The sequence below is a fragment of the Pyxicephalus adspersus genome, chromosome 5, assembly GCF_032062135.1.
Source record: "Pyxicephalus adspersus chromosome 5, UCB_Pads_2.0, whole genome shotgun sequence".
In the NCBI taxonomy this organism is placed as follows: Eukaryota; Metazoa; Chordata; class Amphibia; order Anura; family Pyxicephalidae; genus Pyxicephalus; species Pyxicephalus adspersus.
In genome coordinates this window covers 134,073,944-134,090,078 of record NC_092862.1, presented here as the reverse complement: position 1 = coordinate 134,090,078, position 16,135 = coordinate 134,073,944, and the positions used below count along the sequence as shown (strand labels likewise).

The window sequence follows — 16,135 nt, the reverse complement described above, 5'->3', positions numbered from 1 at the left end:
AAGCATCCTTTTCTTTCTCTTTATTTGCATTTTACGACTGTTTGTTTCTACATGTTTGTTTAAAGCCCCGAAACCACAGCGACCAGAATACCTTGGCCTGATAAAGCACATTATATTAATGAGGCTTGGAAGACATCACTTCTGTATTCAAGTGCACTCTGCGGCTGACTGTAAAAGCAGACAAAGCTGTAGAATACAGGCAATGGATTTTGTTGTATACCAGGAATGTGCCACAGTTCTAGCCAAATGGGTAAAAGTACTTTCTTGGCCTCCTCATGTCGGCATATGATGGGTCTGGCTCTTCTCCCATCACTCTGGGCAGACCCACTAACCAACCTATAAAAAAAAAATACTACCATCTGCATAACGCCTAATTGTTCCTCTGTCCCTTTTCCTTCTCAGTTGTTGCTCTTATTTGTGTAATGAGATCTATTTCAAAATCAACAAGTTTGAAATAGATCTGTTCATTAGAAATAAAAGTGTTATACTACATTTTGCAGCATTTGTATAAAGTATTATTTGAAAGAACACTTGCATTTGTTACTTTTGGTGTCATAGTTGGAGGCATGGCAATGTCCTTTGCCTATATACTACAACGTGACCCTCATTCATATCCCAGAAATTTGGAAAGTGTACTTGGAAAGTGTCTCGGAGAGTACTATTGCTGAGTTTTGGGAAACATTTATTTATTGTTGGAAAACATTTTAATCGTCTCCATTTATCCACATTGCTTCATCTATGGTGACCTGGATGTAAGACAGGAGTTCATTTTTCTGAATATGGTCACCCAATGGATTGCCCAAATCTAATCATCAATTCCAGCCCTAATATTTATTAGTATTAGTGCTATGGCTTAGCATTTGTCCTACGTCCAGGCCCCTCAACAAAGAAAAACATCTCAGACAGATAAGGCTTCTAGACAACAGTGGTGACCACATGAGTACTAATGTGCCTACTCTTGGGTGGCACCTTTAGTTTTAAAATAGAAGATTTTTTTTAAAGTGCCACCTTGTTTCTGATACTATTATTTCATCCTTACCCTGGCATTTTTTTTCCTACTCTTGTTCCGCTAGTTTTGTTTGCTCAGTTGTTTTCCTTCTTTTTACATTTGAGGATTCCAAGATGTAATATTCCTTCTTTTTGACAGTCTGGAATCACACAAGAGCATTGATATCTGGAGGGTAGCCATCTGTTTTTTACTTAGGCCATTTTTTACATTTTTTAATCACAATGCAATAATGTATGCTGTCTGAATTTCTTGATGTCTCCAAAAAGGCCCCAAGAAGTTTATCCATCTGCAGGCCAGCTCTAAAAAAGTACTTTCCGTACTTGTCCATGGATCTCACAGGTTTTGTTTTAGAATATCTATTGCTTATCTGGAATGATAAGACAAAACTAGCCTATATGGCATATTTTAGGGCTGCCTGCAAAACATATATATTTAATAGCTTGGGAAATATTGTTTGATAGAACATCCCCATCCATCCACATCCAGCCCAAGGTGCACTTTAAAAGAATCTTCAAGTATGATATAACTCATCAGAATTTTCTCTATATGTACTATATAGCTAAAAAAAGTATGTAGACAATCCTTCAGTGAGGATTATTCTTTATACTATAGCACAGTGGTCCCCAACCTTTTGGCGCTCGCGGACCACTAAATCTACGGACTCTAGACCGCGCTTGCATGGGGAGCCGTGCGTCACTTAAATGAGTGACGTCATGATACCAGAATCCACCCACTCTCCCATTGCAGGTGTCCAGAGACCTGCCAACTGCCCTGAGCATGTGATGCATACCGGAGACATGGTCTGCTGCTCTGGCCTGTGAGTCCTCCCAGCAGGGTCCTTCTCCTGGCCATGCGGGGGGGGGGGGGGGAGCTGAGGCCAGAGCCGCGGACTACCACTGGTCTCCGTCCCCTCGCGGCCCAGCTGTCAGACCAGGAGTTGGAGACCCCTGCTATAGCATACAAAGGTATTTTATACATGTAATTCCAAACTTGTGGTAACAATGTGGGCTTTTTTCCATTGCAATGTGGCTGTTTTCCTGTGCATATAGTCAACTTTTTGAAGTTGTGTTAGGGTGTGTTGGCTGTTGAGGATCTCTAGCAACCTTCACAGAGCTTTGACCTCAACTATACAGAACACCTTTGGAATAAACTGAAATGGCAATTGTGTGTGCGGTCTTCTAATTCAAAATTGTAACCTGACTTTACAAACACTCCTTTGGGTAAATAGGCAGCCAAAGCCCAACCAAAGTCTTGAGGAAAACTTTTTTTATAGAAGACTGGGGCCCATATAGTTGTTATGATAAGGTGTCCACAAACTTTTAGCCATATTATGTATTTGAGGCCACCTGCAGAACAAACAAATTCACTTGGACTTAAGGGCAAGTTTGGAAACATTGTAAAAAAAAACAAAATGCTTTAAAAACAAATTGGGAGTGCTTCTGTAAAAGCCATCAGCAATCTGTTAGTCTCTCTATCATATCTATATTTTGCTGGTACACTTTTGAGAAATTGTAGTTTTGTAGCGTATATATTGAGTGGTTGCTGTAATGTTGATTTTGTGTCATCATCTATGTATTACTCAGCACTTTTCTTCAAATCTCTGCAATGCACACCTGCACTAATAAAGAAAGCTTATGTAAACTGCTAGACATTCAGTTTGTGCCTGATCAACCAGTTAGTCTGTATGGTAATGCCCGAGGTGGAGGTATGCCTGGTTCTGGCTTGCAGTTTATGGCTTGGATTTATTTTGGTGATTTTTTTTGTATTGTATTTGTATTCTGTTGTCTGTTGTATTGTCTGTTCTAATACCAATCACTGACTATTTGTCTGAAACCTGGCTATGAAACCTGCATCTGACTTGGCTCACAGCCTGCTCACCCTGCTTCTGTCTGTTTTTTGCTGCATACATCTGTCTGAAGACCTTCCTCTTTCTAGCATCTGTCTTTCCTGCCAGTCAGATGTTAGCCCTCCTGATATTGTGGATGCACCCCAAGTTTTATGCCAGTTATTTACTGTTTTTCTTACAGCATACCACTGGTCTTTCGTTAATTAGTCTCATTATTTCTTATTGATGGGCTATATAGGCTTATATAATAAAGGAAGTAAATTGTAATCTGTAGAAACCAATCAATATTCTTGTACGATCTAAAGGTACTCAATTTTACTGAAATTTGATTGGTTGTTTTAGTTCATGCTATACAGCTTTTTATATTTGATCACAAGTTGTGTTTAAAACCATTAATAAAAACCACTAAATACCCAAGCAGTATTTACTTTTCCCCTATATCCTGTCTCACAGCTTCTGGTTAAAAGGTAAAACAGAGGTAAGCAGATAATAAAAAGTGTTGCAAAAGCCAACTGCAAATGGCTTTTATTTTGGGTGAATCAATGATATACTTACTATAAATGCAGTGGAAAACCACATATTGATGACACCAGAGTGCTGCTGCTTTATTTCTTTGAGTTGGATTTTGTAAAGGGACCGCCAGCTTATAAATAATATTCACCGGCACTGAAACAGAGCAAAACCACCAAATATGTATATCTTGTTAGCCAAATAAAGCTGCAAGGAAATATTAAACAGCGGTGACACAATATTTATCTTCTAAACTATAGAAAACTTTTCGTTTCCAACCCTCAGCTTAATATGATCTACAGCTGTGAACCTCACCCTTGCACCAGTAATATCTTGTATGGGAAATAACATCATCATCAGTGATAAACCTCTCCAACTAAAAGTGAACTCACTCCCAAGACCAGACACCACAAGATGCCTACTGTTTCTTATATTACCCAGGAAATTGTCTGGTCCTATCTAGTATTACTTGTAGACCCCTATCAAAAACCTTGTGGTTTAGCAGCTCCCATGTATCCCTATTCAACTACTATGTGGTTTTTAGAATCAACTGTAGTGTTTGACAACTGCTTTGTTGTGTGGTTGAGTATGGTTGAGTTTTTCCCCCAGAGGAGAAAAGGCTGTGCTGGAACCACCATAACTACAGATGTGTCCAGTAATATCTTGTATGGGAAATAACATCATAATCGGTGATAAACCTCTCCAACTAAAAGTGAACTCACTCCCAAGACCAGACACCACAAGATGCCTACTGTTTCTTATATTACCCAGGAAATTGTCTGGTCCTATCTAGTATTACTTGTAGACCCCTATCAAAAACCTTGTGGTTTAGCAGCTCCCATGAATCCCTATTCAACTACTATGTGGTTTTTACAATCAACTGTAGTGTTTGACAACTGCTTTGTTGTGTGGTTGAGTATGGTTGAGTTTTTCCCCCAGAGGAGAAAAGGCTGTGCTGGAACCACCATAACTACAGATGTGTCCACAAAAAGGTTCCAAACTGCCTCCATTCACCTGACGAGTTCAGATGAGCATGGGTTAGCAGGTGGTAGAATGCTGCGGTGAAATGGTCCCTACTGTCTTTGACTTCATGGCTCAACTTTACTGCCATTCCTCCTTGCTTTTTTGCCAAGAAGGGGTCAGTGAAAAGTGAAATGCCAGTTAGTGAAGCTTCTCCATCAAATCAAGGGAAATCAAATCACTTAACAGATTTTAGATTAATAAAGGCAATGGTAAGCATCTTATGGTGTCTTCACTTAAGCTTCATATACATGCTAGGTATTTGTTGCTGGAACAGGGACACGGACCAAAAAAACTAACAGGTTCTAGCCTTTCCTAACTCTTCTAACATAAATTCCTTTTTTTTTATTTCTCCCCCCCCCAAAAAAAAAGACCAACAAGAGCTCAAACCTTCTCCACTTCATCCAAAACTGTGAAAAAGTTTGGACTGGACATATAGCTTTCAGGGGTTTATTTATAAAGTAGTGAACTATACATTCACCACCATTGGTGGTGTATCAGTCTCTGCCACTGCATTAAAAGAACATGGGCCTAAAGTTGAATGTCAGATACATTTCTTTATATGCAGACCCCTAAGTCATGTACAAGAGAATCTCGTCCACTTTTATTTTATCACCCTAAACCCCCCAAATTTACTGTACAGGGAAGAAGTGAACAAGCAACACCCCACAACCCAATATATAGATATCTTAAGGGAAGGTTTATACCTGCATCAGGATCCTGCACAGCTCCCAGCAGCTGGCACCTTGCCCACTGCTTGATCCCCTGCACCCGCAGTGCTAGTTCCTAAAGGACCAGTGTCTGCACATTTGACAGCTGGCATCAGTGAGCGGTATAGTACCACTTACTTGCACCCCTATTCATTCTTTATGGAGCTGCCGCCAGAAGAGGCTATATGTAGATGCATTGGTTCCCCTGCATGAGAAACTCACCGCCAATATGAACATAGCCTAAGAGTTAAATGCCAAAGGTTGTAGACTTTCAAATTTTGGTCCAATTTAATGTGCAGCAGGCTGTGGATGAAATTGTGATCCACAATACTGATTTAGCTCCCAACAGTCAACAGAGGAGAATTCACAGTCATATTATTTATGGCATGTTCAAACAACCCAAAAAGCGCCTCCTTAAATGCTAAATTGACTGAAATGATGCTAGAACAATCTACTAAGCTATAGCTCAGACAGCAAGGTAACTAAGGTTAGGCTGGGCGTTCCACTTTATGGAACCTGTGTGTGTGCTGGCCCAGGTTCCTGTATTGTTGCTTTGGAAATATGAAACTAAACCAAGGAGCGGTTTGGATCTTTTATCGATATAGAATGCTTTGTGATGTACAGGAAGTGCGTCTTTATGCAGGACGCTGGGAAGATCGCCAAACATCAGCTTAGCCTTCTACAAACTTAAAAAAATAAATCGATTGTACCTCTTCAGCTCTTAAATTCGATCTAAAATATCTCATTTATTTTATTAGAACCTGGCGTGGAAGAAAATCTATATTCTCTGCAAGAAGACGTCCTTTCCTGTTATATGCAGCACAAGTTTTAAGTGCACCTGTCATTTACACAAAGCTTTGTTTGTGAAAATGTCTTTTTCAAATATGACAGCTATGAATGTGGATACCTGGAATATAAATGATAAAAGTTGGGGTTTATTTTATTAAAAAATATGCTGACCTTTATTCTATGTTTAGATCACATATTATACAATACAAAATCTAATAATAAAGATTTATTTTTTTTTCAAAATTCTTTATTTTGTTTTATTCTTTTATTATTATTGTGCTCAGCAGCTTGAAGCCTGTGTGTGCTTTGTTTTGTTGTTTTTTGTTCCCCACACATGCCAAGGACAATTTCTGGGGGAGTCCATTAACCTATCAGCTTCTTATTGGAAGTGTGGGGGAAACCCTGGAGAAACCCACAGGATAAAAAAGAACATACACTGCAAAGCAAAGTGCTACCCACTATGACGATCAAAGGATCTGGAGCCAAATATTTATATATTTATATACCTCCAAATATTTTTGAGCCCTTTTGAGGGACAGGTAATGACATGACTTTGTAAAGTGCTGCGTAATATGTCAGCACTTTATAAATACTGAATAATAATAAGCAGTTAAAACATTGTATTTTCTTACTGCCAATTAATAGTGAGGGTGTCAGCCTCTAGGGATCCCTACCGATGGACATTGATACCTCTAACTTATGTATTTTGTTGAATTTTGGGCTTTGGTGAAGTGATAATGGCTGTCAGTGGGGCCCAAAAGAACCCCTGTGCAAGACTAATTTTGGAACCCCCATCTAAACATTGGTCAAATGAAAATATTATATACTGTGTGGCAGTGGCGAACACCGACAACAGTGGGCCCCTGTGCAAAATTCACTAGTGGGATCCCCCACCGCAACAAAGTCCCCACCCCATCTTTATCTCATCCTCTCATTTCTCCTCTTTTGTGCATTCTTTTTTCTCTCCTTCACTTTCTACCTTTTTCTATCTCTCCCCCCTTCACTTTCTACCTTTTTCTATCTCACCCCCATTTTGGAGTATTTGCAACGTTCGGTTTTGAAAGATTGCAGGCTGGTTCAGGGGCCCCTCCTGGTTGGACAGTGCACTACACACTGCACTATGATATGTCTGCCCCTGCTGCTTGCTGACTGATACTAAGATATAAGTGAGCTATGTCCTGATCTGTTTGACATAGAGGTTCCAGCACCCATCTGACCCACATCCGGTATGAATGGGTTCCTAGGTCCCAGAGGGCCCTTGTGCAACTGCAGGGCCTTTGTGACTGATATGTCAATCCTTGCTTGAAATGTCTTCATTCAAAACTATTGTAACCAGAGTAAACCAGGCACCTGGAACGCTCAGAAGTTATTATTATTATTATTATTATTTTATATAGTGCCAACATATTACGCAGCGCTGAGAAAAGTGCTAAAAAAAGTGTCTCTCAAAGGAGCTCACAGTCTAATGCCTCCCCTCAGTCATACGCCATTAATACAGTCTAAGGGCATTTTGGGGGACGCCAATTAACCTAACTGCATGTTTTTGGAATGTGAGAGGAAACCGGAGTACCCAGAGGAAACCCACACAAACGCACCTGCAAACTCCATGCAGATAGTATCCTGGCCAATATTGGAACCTGGTTCCAATGGCTGCAAAGGCCAGAATTCTAACCATGGCGGCCTTCCTTAATCTCCTACTTTTTGTTACTTTAAAAGACCAGCTATTTTTTAAATATATGGAGTTAGATTAGAACATGTCAAATTTTTTTGCTGCCTGGGCCATATATTATATAATATAAGATTTACCTTTAGATTTGTGATTGACCATAGTGGTCTGCCGCAGGCTCAACTGCAGTCCCAACCTTTCTATTCAGGGGAATTGGAGCATTTGGGACTTTTTTTTGCATGTGGCGTGGTTAGCAAATGCAACATTTCACATTTGCTGTTGTGGTCTGATAAACTGCAGTTCTTGTTGCCCGTGGTGCAGTTTGCCTCTCCTGGCTTCAGCAGCAGTTTTCCGTGCTTCCAGGAGCTGTCAACAGTATGGTTTGCCATCATAGGTCTGAATGGGCCTTTACTTTCCTGTCTTGGCAACCAAGGCATAAAATAACTACAAATCTTCAACAGATACACAATAATAAGAAGCTGTGGCGAGGGTTTTAGTAAACCCTTCCCTACTAAGAAAACAAAGTGATCGTATTGACATAAATTGCAAATTTCCCCTCAGATCCTGTGCTATATTGCTATGGCGACAGAACCTGAGGTAAAATCTCCTCAACTAGGCCTCAAAGTTGTCAGAGATTCTAACTTTACCTCAAAATAAATTGTCTGGATCAACACTTTAAGGCCTAATGCAGGCATGACAATAGACTTTCAGGTTACCAAGATTACCCAGAAGACCCTGCTCCATTTTTAACGCCTTCATTTCATGCCATCCCCAGAGAACGAGCTTTGGAAGGTTCCCTAATTGTCCTGTACTGGGGCAGTAAATATTAAATGTGTCTTGTTGTTTTAGCATTTATGGATAAGAATCTATTTACATTCTTGTTAATAACAGGTATTACACTAGGTCCGCTAATTTCCAGTCAGCACATTCCTGGTAATGAGAAGGAACGGCTTTCAGTCAAGGCTGCATTTCCTGGCCAGATGGCACAGCAAGCTGCCCGTACACGATATGCCATTTTTAATAACTGTATATCAGTCTTTCTTCTGTGCATATTCCCTATACAAATACACCTCTTCACTTGTAAGACAGATTGCAGCCATTCTCTAGTAAACACCGAGCTGCGGGGGGCCTGGGGTGGAGGCCATTTTGTTTGCTGAAGTACAAGGCCTCATAGATACAAACTGTAAGAAAATGGAGACAATGGCCATATGGACGACTTGGCAACTTGTTTTCATATTTTTTACTTGTGACAGAAAAATAATGATCAAATTCGGTTTCACTATAATCTTTGTTTTCTCTCACAGGGCGGGGAACATTGCTACTACCAAGGACACATCCGAGGGAAACCCAGGTCATTTGTGGCCCTGTCAACGTGTCATGGACTTCAGTAAGTTAAATCCTTGGCCTGTTTTTTCTTTTTAGTAAACAGCAGAAACTTTACAGGAACCAATCACAGTGAACCTAGTAAAGTCTTTCTTCACAAATGTAGTAAAAAGCAGAATTCTGATTGGTTGCCATGGGTCTTGCCTTTTTCACTTTGAAAAGAAGTGTGTGAGCTTATAAAGTAATATAACCTAAAAAAGAAAAGGTGATGTGACCCATGGGAACAATTTTTATTACCCATATTGTAAGGTTTTTATAACTGTCAGAAAACATTATCTAAAAAGAAGCCCAGACCACTTTGAATTTTTCATGAAGCTTTATTCACTTTAGAAAAACAACAATCCTGATACTGGCTCCTTTTTTCACATGTTTTGCTGTAAGCTGTAGGAACCATGTTAGCGTGGTACTGCAGAGGTGCCATTGTCTGGCAGGTTGTTCTTGCTTTCTTGTGAATAAAACTTGTTGAAAAGATAAGTAGAGGTTGGTAGAGCTTTTTTTTTAATGACAAATATTTTAGGGAATGAGACAGCTAGGACAAAAAGTATTTTCTAATATTAGATAGATGACTGCTTTAACTTTATTAGCAAGAAAATCATTGGTGTGCCTCATATATATATATATATATATATATATATATATATATATATATATATATATATATATATATTTTTGCTACCATGGGCCAGGGAGATATTAATTTTCAGTGATTAGCCCAGACTAAGCACTGATGATTAATATCTGCCTGGCCTACAGTAGAAAAAAGGTCACTTACATTATTGAGCAATAGAATATGGTGGAGATTCGCCTTGAGTATAAAGAAGAGAAACTAGTTTCAGAGAAGCACACACATGAGGATTTCCTAGCTAATAAATACAGACAGGCTTGGGACAGGGCAGGGATTGTAATTTTTTAAATTACATACCAAGTTAGGGAAGGGGGTCATGTCAATGCCTATACCTTCCTTCAAGTCTAGCAGACAAGTCTATCTCTTTGAAAGCAATAGACATGTGTGGTCTGTCATGACAAGTTGTCCACCCCGTGCTCCTGGTAGCCATAGACTTTCGGTCAATTTCTACTGTAGCTATATTCTTTTTAAATATTGGTATAAGGTGCTTCTTTTGTTTTCTCTCTATCTTTTCTCTTTCTTTTCTATTCTTTCTCTTTTTCTCTCTTTTCCCTTCTTTCTCTCTTTTCTCTCCTTTCTCTTCCTTCTCCTTTTTTCTCTCTTTTCTCTTTTTTTCCCTCCTTCTTTCTCACTTGTTTTCTTGCTTTCCTTTTCTTTATCTAGATCACCCAGGTTCTCACACTATTAAATTTGTCCGATTTTATGTCCTGGTGATATCTCTTTCCTTCATTTCTTACACTGGTGTCACCAGCACAGGAAGAAATTATCACCAATGGTTGCTTGCGCTGGTCTAAATGCTCCCACTTATTGTGCTCTTTATTTGCTTATTGGACCAGTAGGTAACAAAAAAAAACAGAAGTGGCCAGTAAATGTGAGAGCCTATGGATGTTGGGTTGTGGGTTGACCCCGGGTTTCCGGGGTCCTTGGGCACAGTGTACAGTACAGTAAGAAATCCAGACCAACGTTCAAAGCAGTACCCGTTGGAAGTATGTGTCCCATTGATTTGCTGTAATTGGCAAATTATGTAAAACAATCAATTTTTTTTTTTATTGCAACAATTAACCAAAGCCACAATTAAATCATATAAGTGTCTGTGTATACATGTGTGGAGCGCTACTGCCCTCTACTGATGTATTAGCTCAGTGCAAATGTAATACATGCATGTTTTTTTTATTTATATTCACAAAATGGCAATAAAATAGCTGAAAAAAGAAAAGAAAACAATAAAATAAAATATCAGTAGATTAAATAGGGGCATTAAGGTCTCATACTTATATATGTAAAAATAATTAAATACAACTTTGTCAAAGTCTCTACAGCTTTAACAAGTATCAGCATTTTAATATTATTATTATTATTTTAAGCTTTCTAGGTGCATACCAGGAATCTGGGAAAATAAATGGTCATGCAAGGGCTGGGAATATTTAAGTTATTGCTGAATGAATGCTTTCCAAACCCCTACAAGATTTCTGATGAGTGTTTATTCAGCACTTAATTGACTTGCAGTATCAATGCTGACATAGCCAAGAGCACAGAAAACATTGCAGCAGACTTTCCCATCAGCTCCAAGTGATGATGGTGCTCTTTTGTACACATGGGTACTTATATTATAAATATTGGCAGGGATCACTGAACAATGAACATTGGGCAAGCTATGAAACACTGAACATTATGCCTGTGTGCCAGAGCCTTTCTCCGACTGGACAACTATAGCAAAGCAAAAAAAAAGGAAAAGAGACATAAATATGAGATTTATAGTCCTGAGTTGGTTTACTCGGGGCAATAAAATAGCCACATGAATTAAGCTATCTCCAGCAGTATTTTCTTTCAGCCAACAAAATTTAAAACAGAATTCAACGTTATGTTAACATATATATTTAGCTTGTTGGAATTGTAATATACATCCCCATCTAAGTGTTCTTTGTGTCAGGTAATAGTAACTTACTTATAGAAAAGAGTCACAATACACCCTGAAAGGCCAATCAGATTTCAACTTTTTTTTTCCATTTTAATTTTTTTTTTTTTTAAGAAATGCTTGGCTTCTTCTTTTCTTTGTTTTTTTTAATTGATTAAATAAGTCACAGACACATTTATGCAAATTGGGGAAGGGCTAGAACTTCTGCCATATTTTTTACTGCCTTCTTGTCGTTGGTGTGAATATATAGAGATTAATCCAAAATCAATACACATAAGAGTCAAATAACATTGACAACAAATAATCAAATATTTACACTTCTCTTATTTTGGGTTAATGTCTAAATATTTACACTATCTGACATTGTGACCACAATTTTGTTGTTGTTATTATTTTATATACTGTTGCTTTTAAACATCTAAAGCATATAGTTACTTTATTCTACTGTTCAGCTTTGAATAAACGCTCTCTACACGTCCCCTGAGGAAGCCTAACGGTGAAACGTGTCTGGGTACGAGACATTGCTTCACTTCTACATAATCTAGGGATTCTAAATGTCTAATAATTGGTCTACATTCCCATGAAATCTAATAGGAAAAGACCTAGAAACCAATATACAGTGTGTGTACCATGAACTTTATAAATATTTTCTGTAAAAACGTACTGAGATTACAATTGCACTTTGCCACAAAGAAAAAACCCTGTCTTTCCTTTGTCCTAATATTTCTCATGCATACCTGGGGGGGACAAATTGTTTCTAATTTTGGTTCTGTACATTACCACAAATCATTTTAAAGGAAACAACTCAGATGCAGTTGAGCTGCAGACTTTCATCTTTAATTCAGTGGGTTGAACAAAAAGATTGCATAAAAATGTGAGAAACTAAAACCTTTTTTAACACAAATCACTTCATTTCAGAGGCTCAAAAGTAATTGGACAATTGACTCAAAGGCTAGGTCATGGGCTGGTGTGGGCAATTCCTTGTTGAAGACTAAACTTCGGACAGAAAGGCCCACAAACAAACAGCAACTGAAAGCCGCTGCAGTAAAGGCCTGGCAGAGCATTAAAAAGGAGGAAACCCAGCATCAGGTGATGTCCATGAGTTCAAGACTACAGGCTGTAATGTTTTCAAGCATGAAACGAACATTTTATTTTCAGCTTTTGAATTTGTCCAATTACTTTTGAGCCCCTGAAATGAAGTGATTTGTGTTAAAAAAAAAAAAAAAAAAAAAAAAAAAAAAAAGGGCTTTAGTTCCTCACATTTTTATGCATATATGCATAATATCTTTTTTCTTCAACCCACTGAATTAAAGCTGAAATTCTGCAGTTCAACTGCATCTGAGTTGTTTCATTTAAAATTAATTGTAGTAATGTACAGAATCAAAATTAGAAAAAAAGTTGTCTCTGTCCAAATATTTATGGACCTAACTGTATATACTGTATATTGCTTTTCTATGTATTTGCTGAATCTAAATATTTCTGTCCTCCTAATGGGGTCAGATAAGGCAGGACTGAATATTAGTTAATCCAAAGGTGAGATGTTCTTGTTAAATAGAACCTGTCACAATATAATACACCAGCAGCCACCTAGTACTTTGGGGTCTCAAGTTATTCGGAACCATACATCGCAAAACTGCTATAAATTGGTGCCAATACCTTGGCCTACAGGCTAGTTAAAGACGTATTAGGGTCATTATTAAGGCGATAAAGACCATAATATTTAGGTTACGGGTTTAGTGTTAAGGGTTAATATTTCCAGATTAGGTGTTAAGATGTTCATGTTAAGGTGTCCGTGTAGGTTAGTTATAATTGTAAAGTTAACTAAGTGCTTAAGTGTTAAAGGATAACCATACATTAAACTAGTTTAAAAAATGTACTGTATAGCCAAAACTTTTGGGGGAAGTTTACTTTCATTTCCTTTTCCAGAGACACACCAGGAGGTTTGTGGAAAACTCCTAAAGTTAGGGGAAAATCCAGATGTTTGTCCCCAAAATATCGCAAAGTGTCCCTCTTGAATGGATCTAAAAGTTTTCTTTCACTTTCTGTATTGTTGACAAATAGTAACTTTCCCCAATGAGGGTTTACTCTTTCCCATATATTGGGGACATGAATGAGATTTATTGCACTGCCCCTTCAACTTCGAAGAGTATCAGAGCCTGGCAAATGTGATGACTTAGGTGACCTGGACTCAGTAATGATTAATCAGAGGTGAAGGTGATACAGCTAGGATAGGCACTGCACGAAAAGACAGTTAAACTTGGTTTAGTTACAAAACAAGTTTTTCCTATAAAGTAAACCCTAACAATAGACTTCTCCTATTTGCTCCCTTTAGGTCTGTTATGTATGCCATTCAAAGTGTCTGGTTATATGTGTTCAAAAACTGCAGAAAAAATACCTATTTATTAAGCTGATCCTACTTGAAATCCTGCACAGTAATATAATGATGTGCTGTGCTGCACTATTATCAGTTAGCATTGTTCCCAGCTCTTTAGACTACAGACCACCTCCTCCATGTGTTACGGGGGTGTTAACAGTCATGGTGCAGCTTAGAAAAGTCAGAAATCATTATCTGATAATCTGATTGGGGTCAAAGCTTGAAACTGTAATGAAATAATAGTTATAAACATAGAAAATATTCATTCTTTGTGTTTAATTTTTTTTTCCCACAGTGGGATGTTCTGTGATGGAAATCACACGTATCTCATCGAACCTGGAGAAAACTACAACCCAAACGTGAGTCTTTAACAGCTTTTTTTCTGAACATTTCATACTTCCATTTACAGGTGAAAGACAACCCTCAGCTTCAAGGGCCATGTCATAGGGGTGGCTCCTGTTCCTGGTGAGATTTCGCCATTGTCAGGATTGATTTGCAGGGCACAGCCGGTGGTGAAAATGTTCACCTGCTTGCATCTGTGACTCCTTCACTGGCTGTAGGAGTGAGAACACGTTTCTGAAAAGAATGTGTCACCCCTTGTATTTCTTAACAATTATGTCACTGGAGAATTCTCACTAAATACATGTATTGAGGTGTATGGAGAAGTGCACAGTTTTGGCTATGTATGCGTATCTGAAAGGCAAAGGCACACAGCACTGGTATTCTAATGCAAAAGGACAGGCAGAGCCGTGGCATCTGGGGGGATATAACCTATGAATATAAAAAGGATTGGTTCTAACCACTACCTGGATTTGTGCAGAAAGTAATACAAAATTGTGAGCTAATATGCTGCAGTAATTCAGCATTGACAGCTCCTCCAGGAGTGGTGGATAAAGGTCCACATACGGAATGGGTGTGCAAAAAGAAATGTACCAAAAAACATAGGAAATCAGGATTTGCCTATATTCTGAATCCTGTATTATAAAAATAAAGTCTGCCATCATCAGGGGCAGATGATTGTTAATAATGAATGTATTTGACAGCTAAAATTACAGAAGGGTGATACCTAAAGATCTAGTTACAGTGGTAGATACGGTTTGCTTTCTTTACCTGTACATTTCTTTTCAGATAAATAGACACATTTTGAGTTGTTGGCCTGAGACATGTATGTTAAATTTTATTTTGATCTGTTCCATTTACTGCTCCCGCTTCCTTGTGTTTAAATTCTGTTTGTACATGGTTAGGACTTCAACCAACCCCATGACACATCAGGCAATTGCCAGACTGGGAATTTTCTATTCATGTAATTTGTAAAATGCTGTAGTGGACAGCCCCATCTCAAAATGTACAATTTATAAAGGAAAAAATAAGGACTTGGATATTATTGTTTGCCGAGCAGGCTGGAGCTAGGTAGATGACACCGGAAGCCACATGGTGATGTCATGCTTTATTTAGGTATTTCTTTGGCATTCCATCTTGAGAAGGCGTGGTCTATTTTTAAAATGTGGATGTTGTCTTATCATGGCAATATTCATTTTAAAAATCATTTTCGTGACTCACATTTTTACATGCCTTCTTTTCAGTGTTACTGTATTAAATACAGAAATTTGTGATTTGGCCACTAGAGGGAGTGCATTGCTTGCTTTGTGCCAGCTGACTCAAAAATTCACTTTGGGAATAGCAAAACACAATACAGAATCTATGCTTTTAATAGGCAAAAAATGAGATTATATATAAAATACACAATTTTTGGTACATTTAGAGGATCACCTTCTTCATTAACAGGCAAACAGACATCCAAATGCATGCAGGTGCCTGCCCTAATGCGTTTCACCGAACCAATTAGAGGTCAATGACAATGAGGTCATTTGGAGCCCCATAGTTGGTGGAAGAAATGTGTCAGGGAAGTGTGCAAATATAAAGTAATTTATCGATTTTATATATATATATATATATATATATATATATATATATATATATACACACACACACACATACAGTGGTACCTTGGTATAAGTCCTTAATTAGTTCCAGATCCTTGGACTGATACCAAACAAATTTTTCCCAAAGTACATAAATACAAAAGCAATTACATGAATTAAATGAAAATGTAACCTCCCTTTACCTTGCTGAGAAGAGTCGAGTGCCTACTAGGATGGTGCTGAGAAGGGAGGAGGAGGAGATGTTCTGTAATTCACAGAGAGTTATAGCGCGGGTTGTTCACTGAATGGTAGCAACTGGCGTACTGACGCTCATGGGCAGTCGTGGCTTTGTCTCGAGAGAGGTAA

The 16,135-nt window shown here is 38.3% G+C and overlaps 1 protein-coding gene across 7 annotated transcripts in view; it reads left to right on the top strand.

The window, feature by feature from the left end:
- ADAM22 (ADAM metallopeptidase domain 22) overlaps positions 1-16,135 on the top strand; it is a 159,476-nt gene that overhangs the window by 59,114 nt on the left and 84,227 nt on the right. For all 7 annotated transcript variants that reach the window (XM_072412789.1, XM_072412791.1, XM_072412794.1 and 4 more), the window contains exons 5-6: positions 8,855-8,937; positions 14,143-14,206. In XM_072412789.1, the coding sequence (XP_072268890.1) occupies positions 8,855-8,937; positions 14,143-14,206 (147 nt within the window). The remainder of the gene's footprint in view (positions 1-8,854; positions 8,938-14,142; positions 14,207-16,135) is intronic.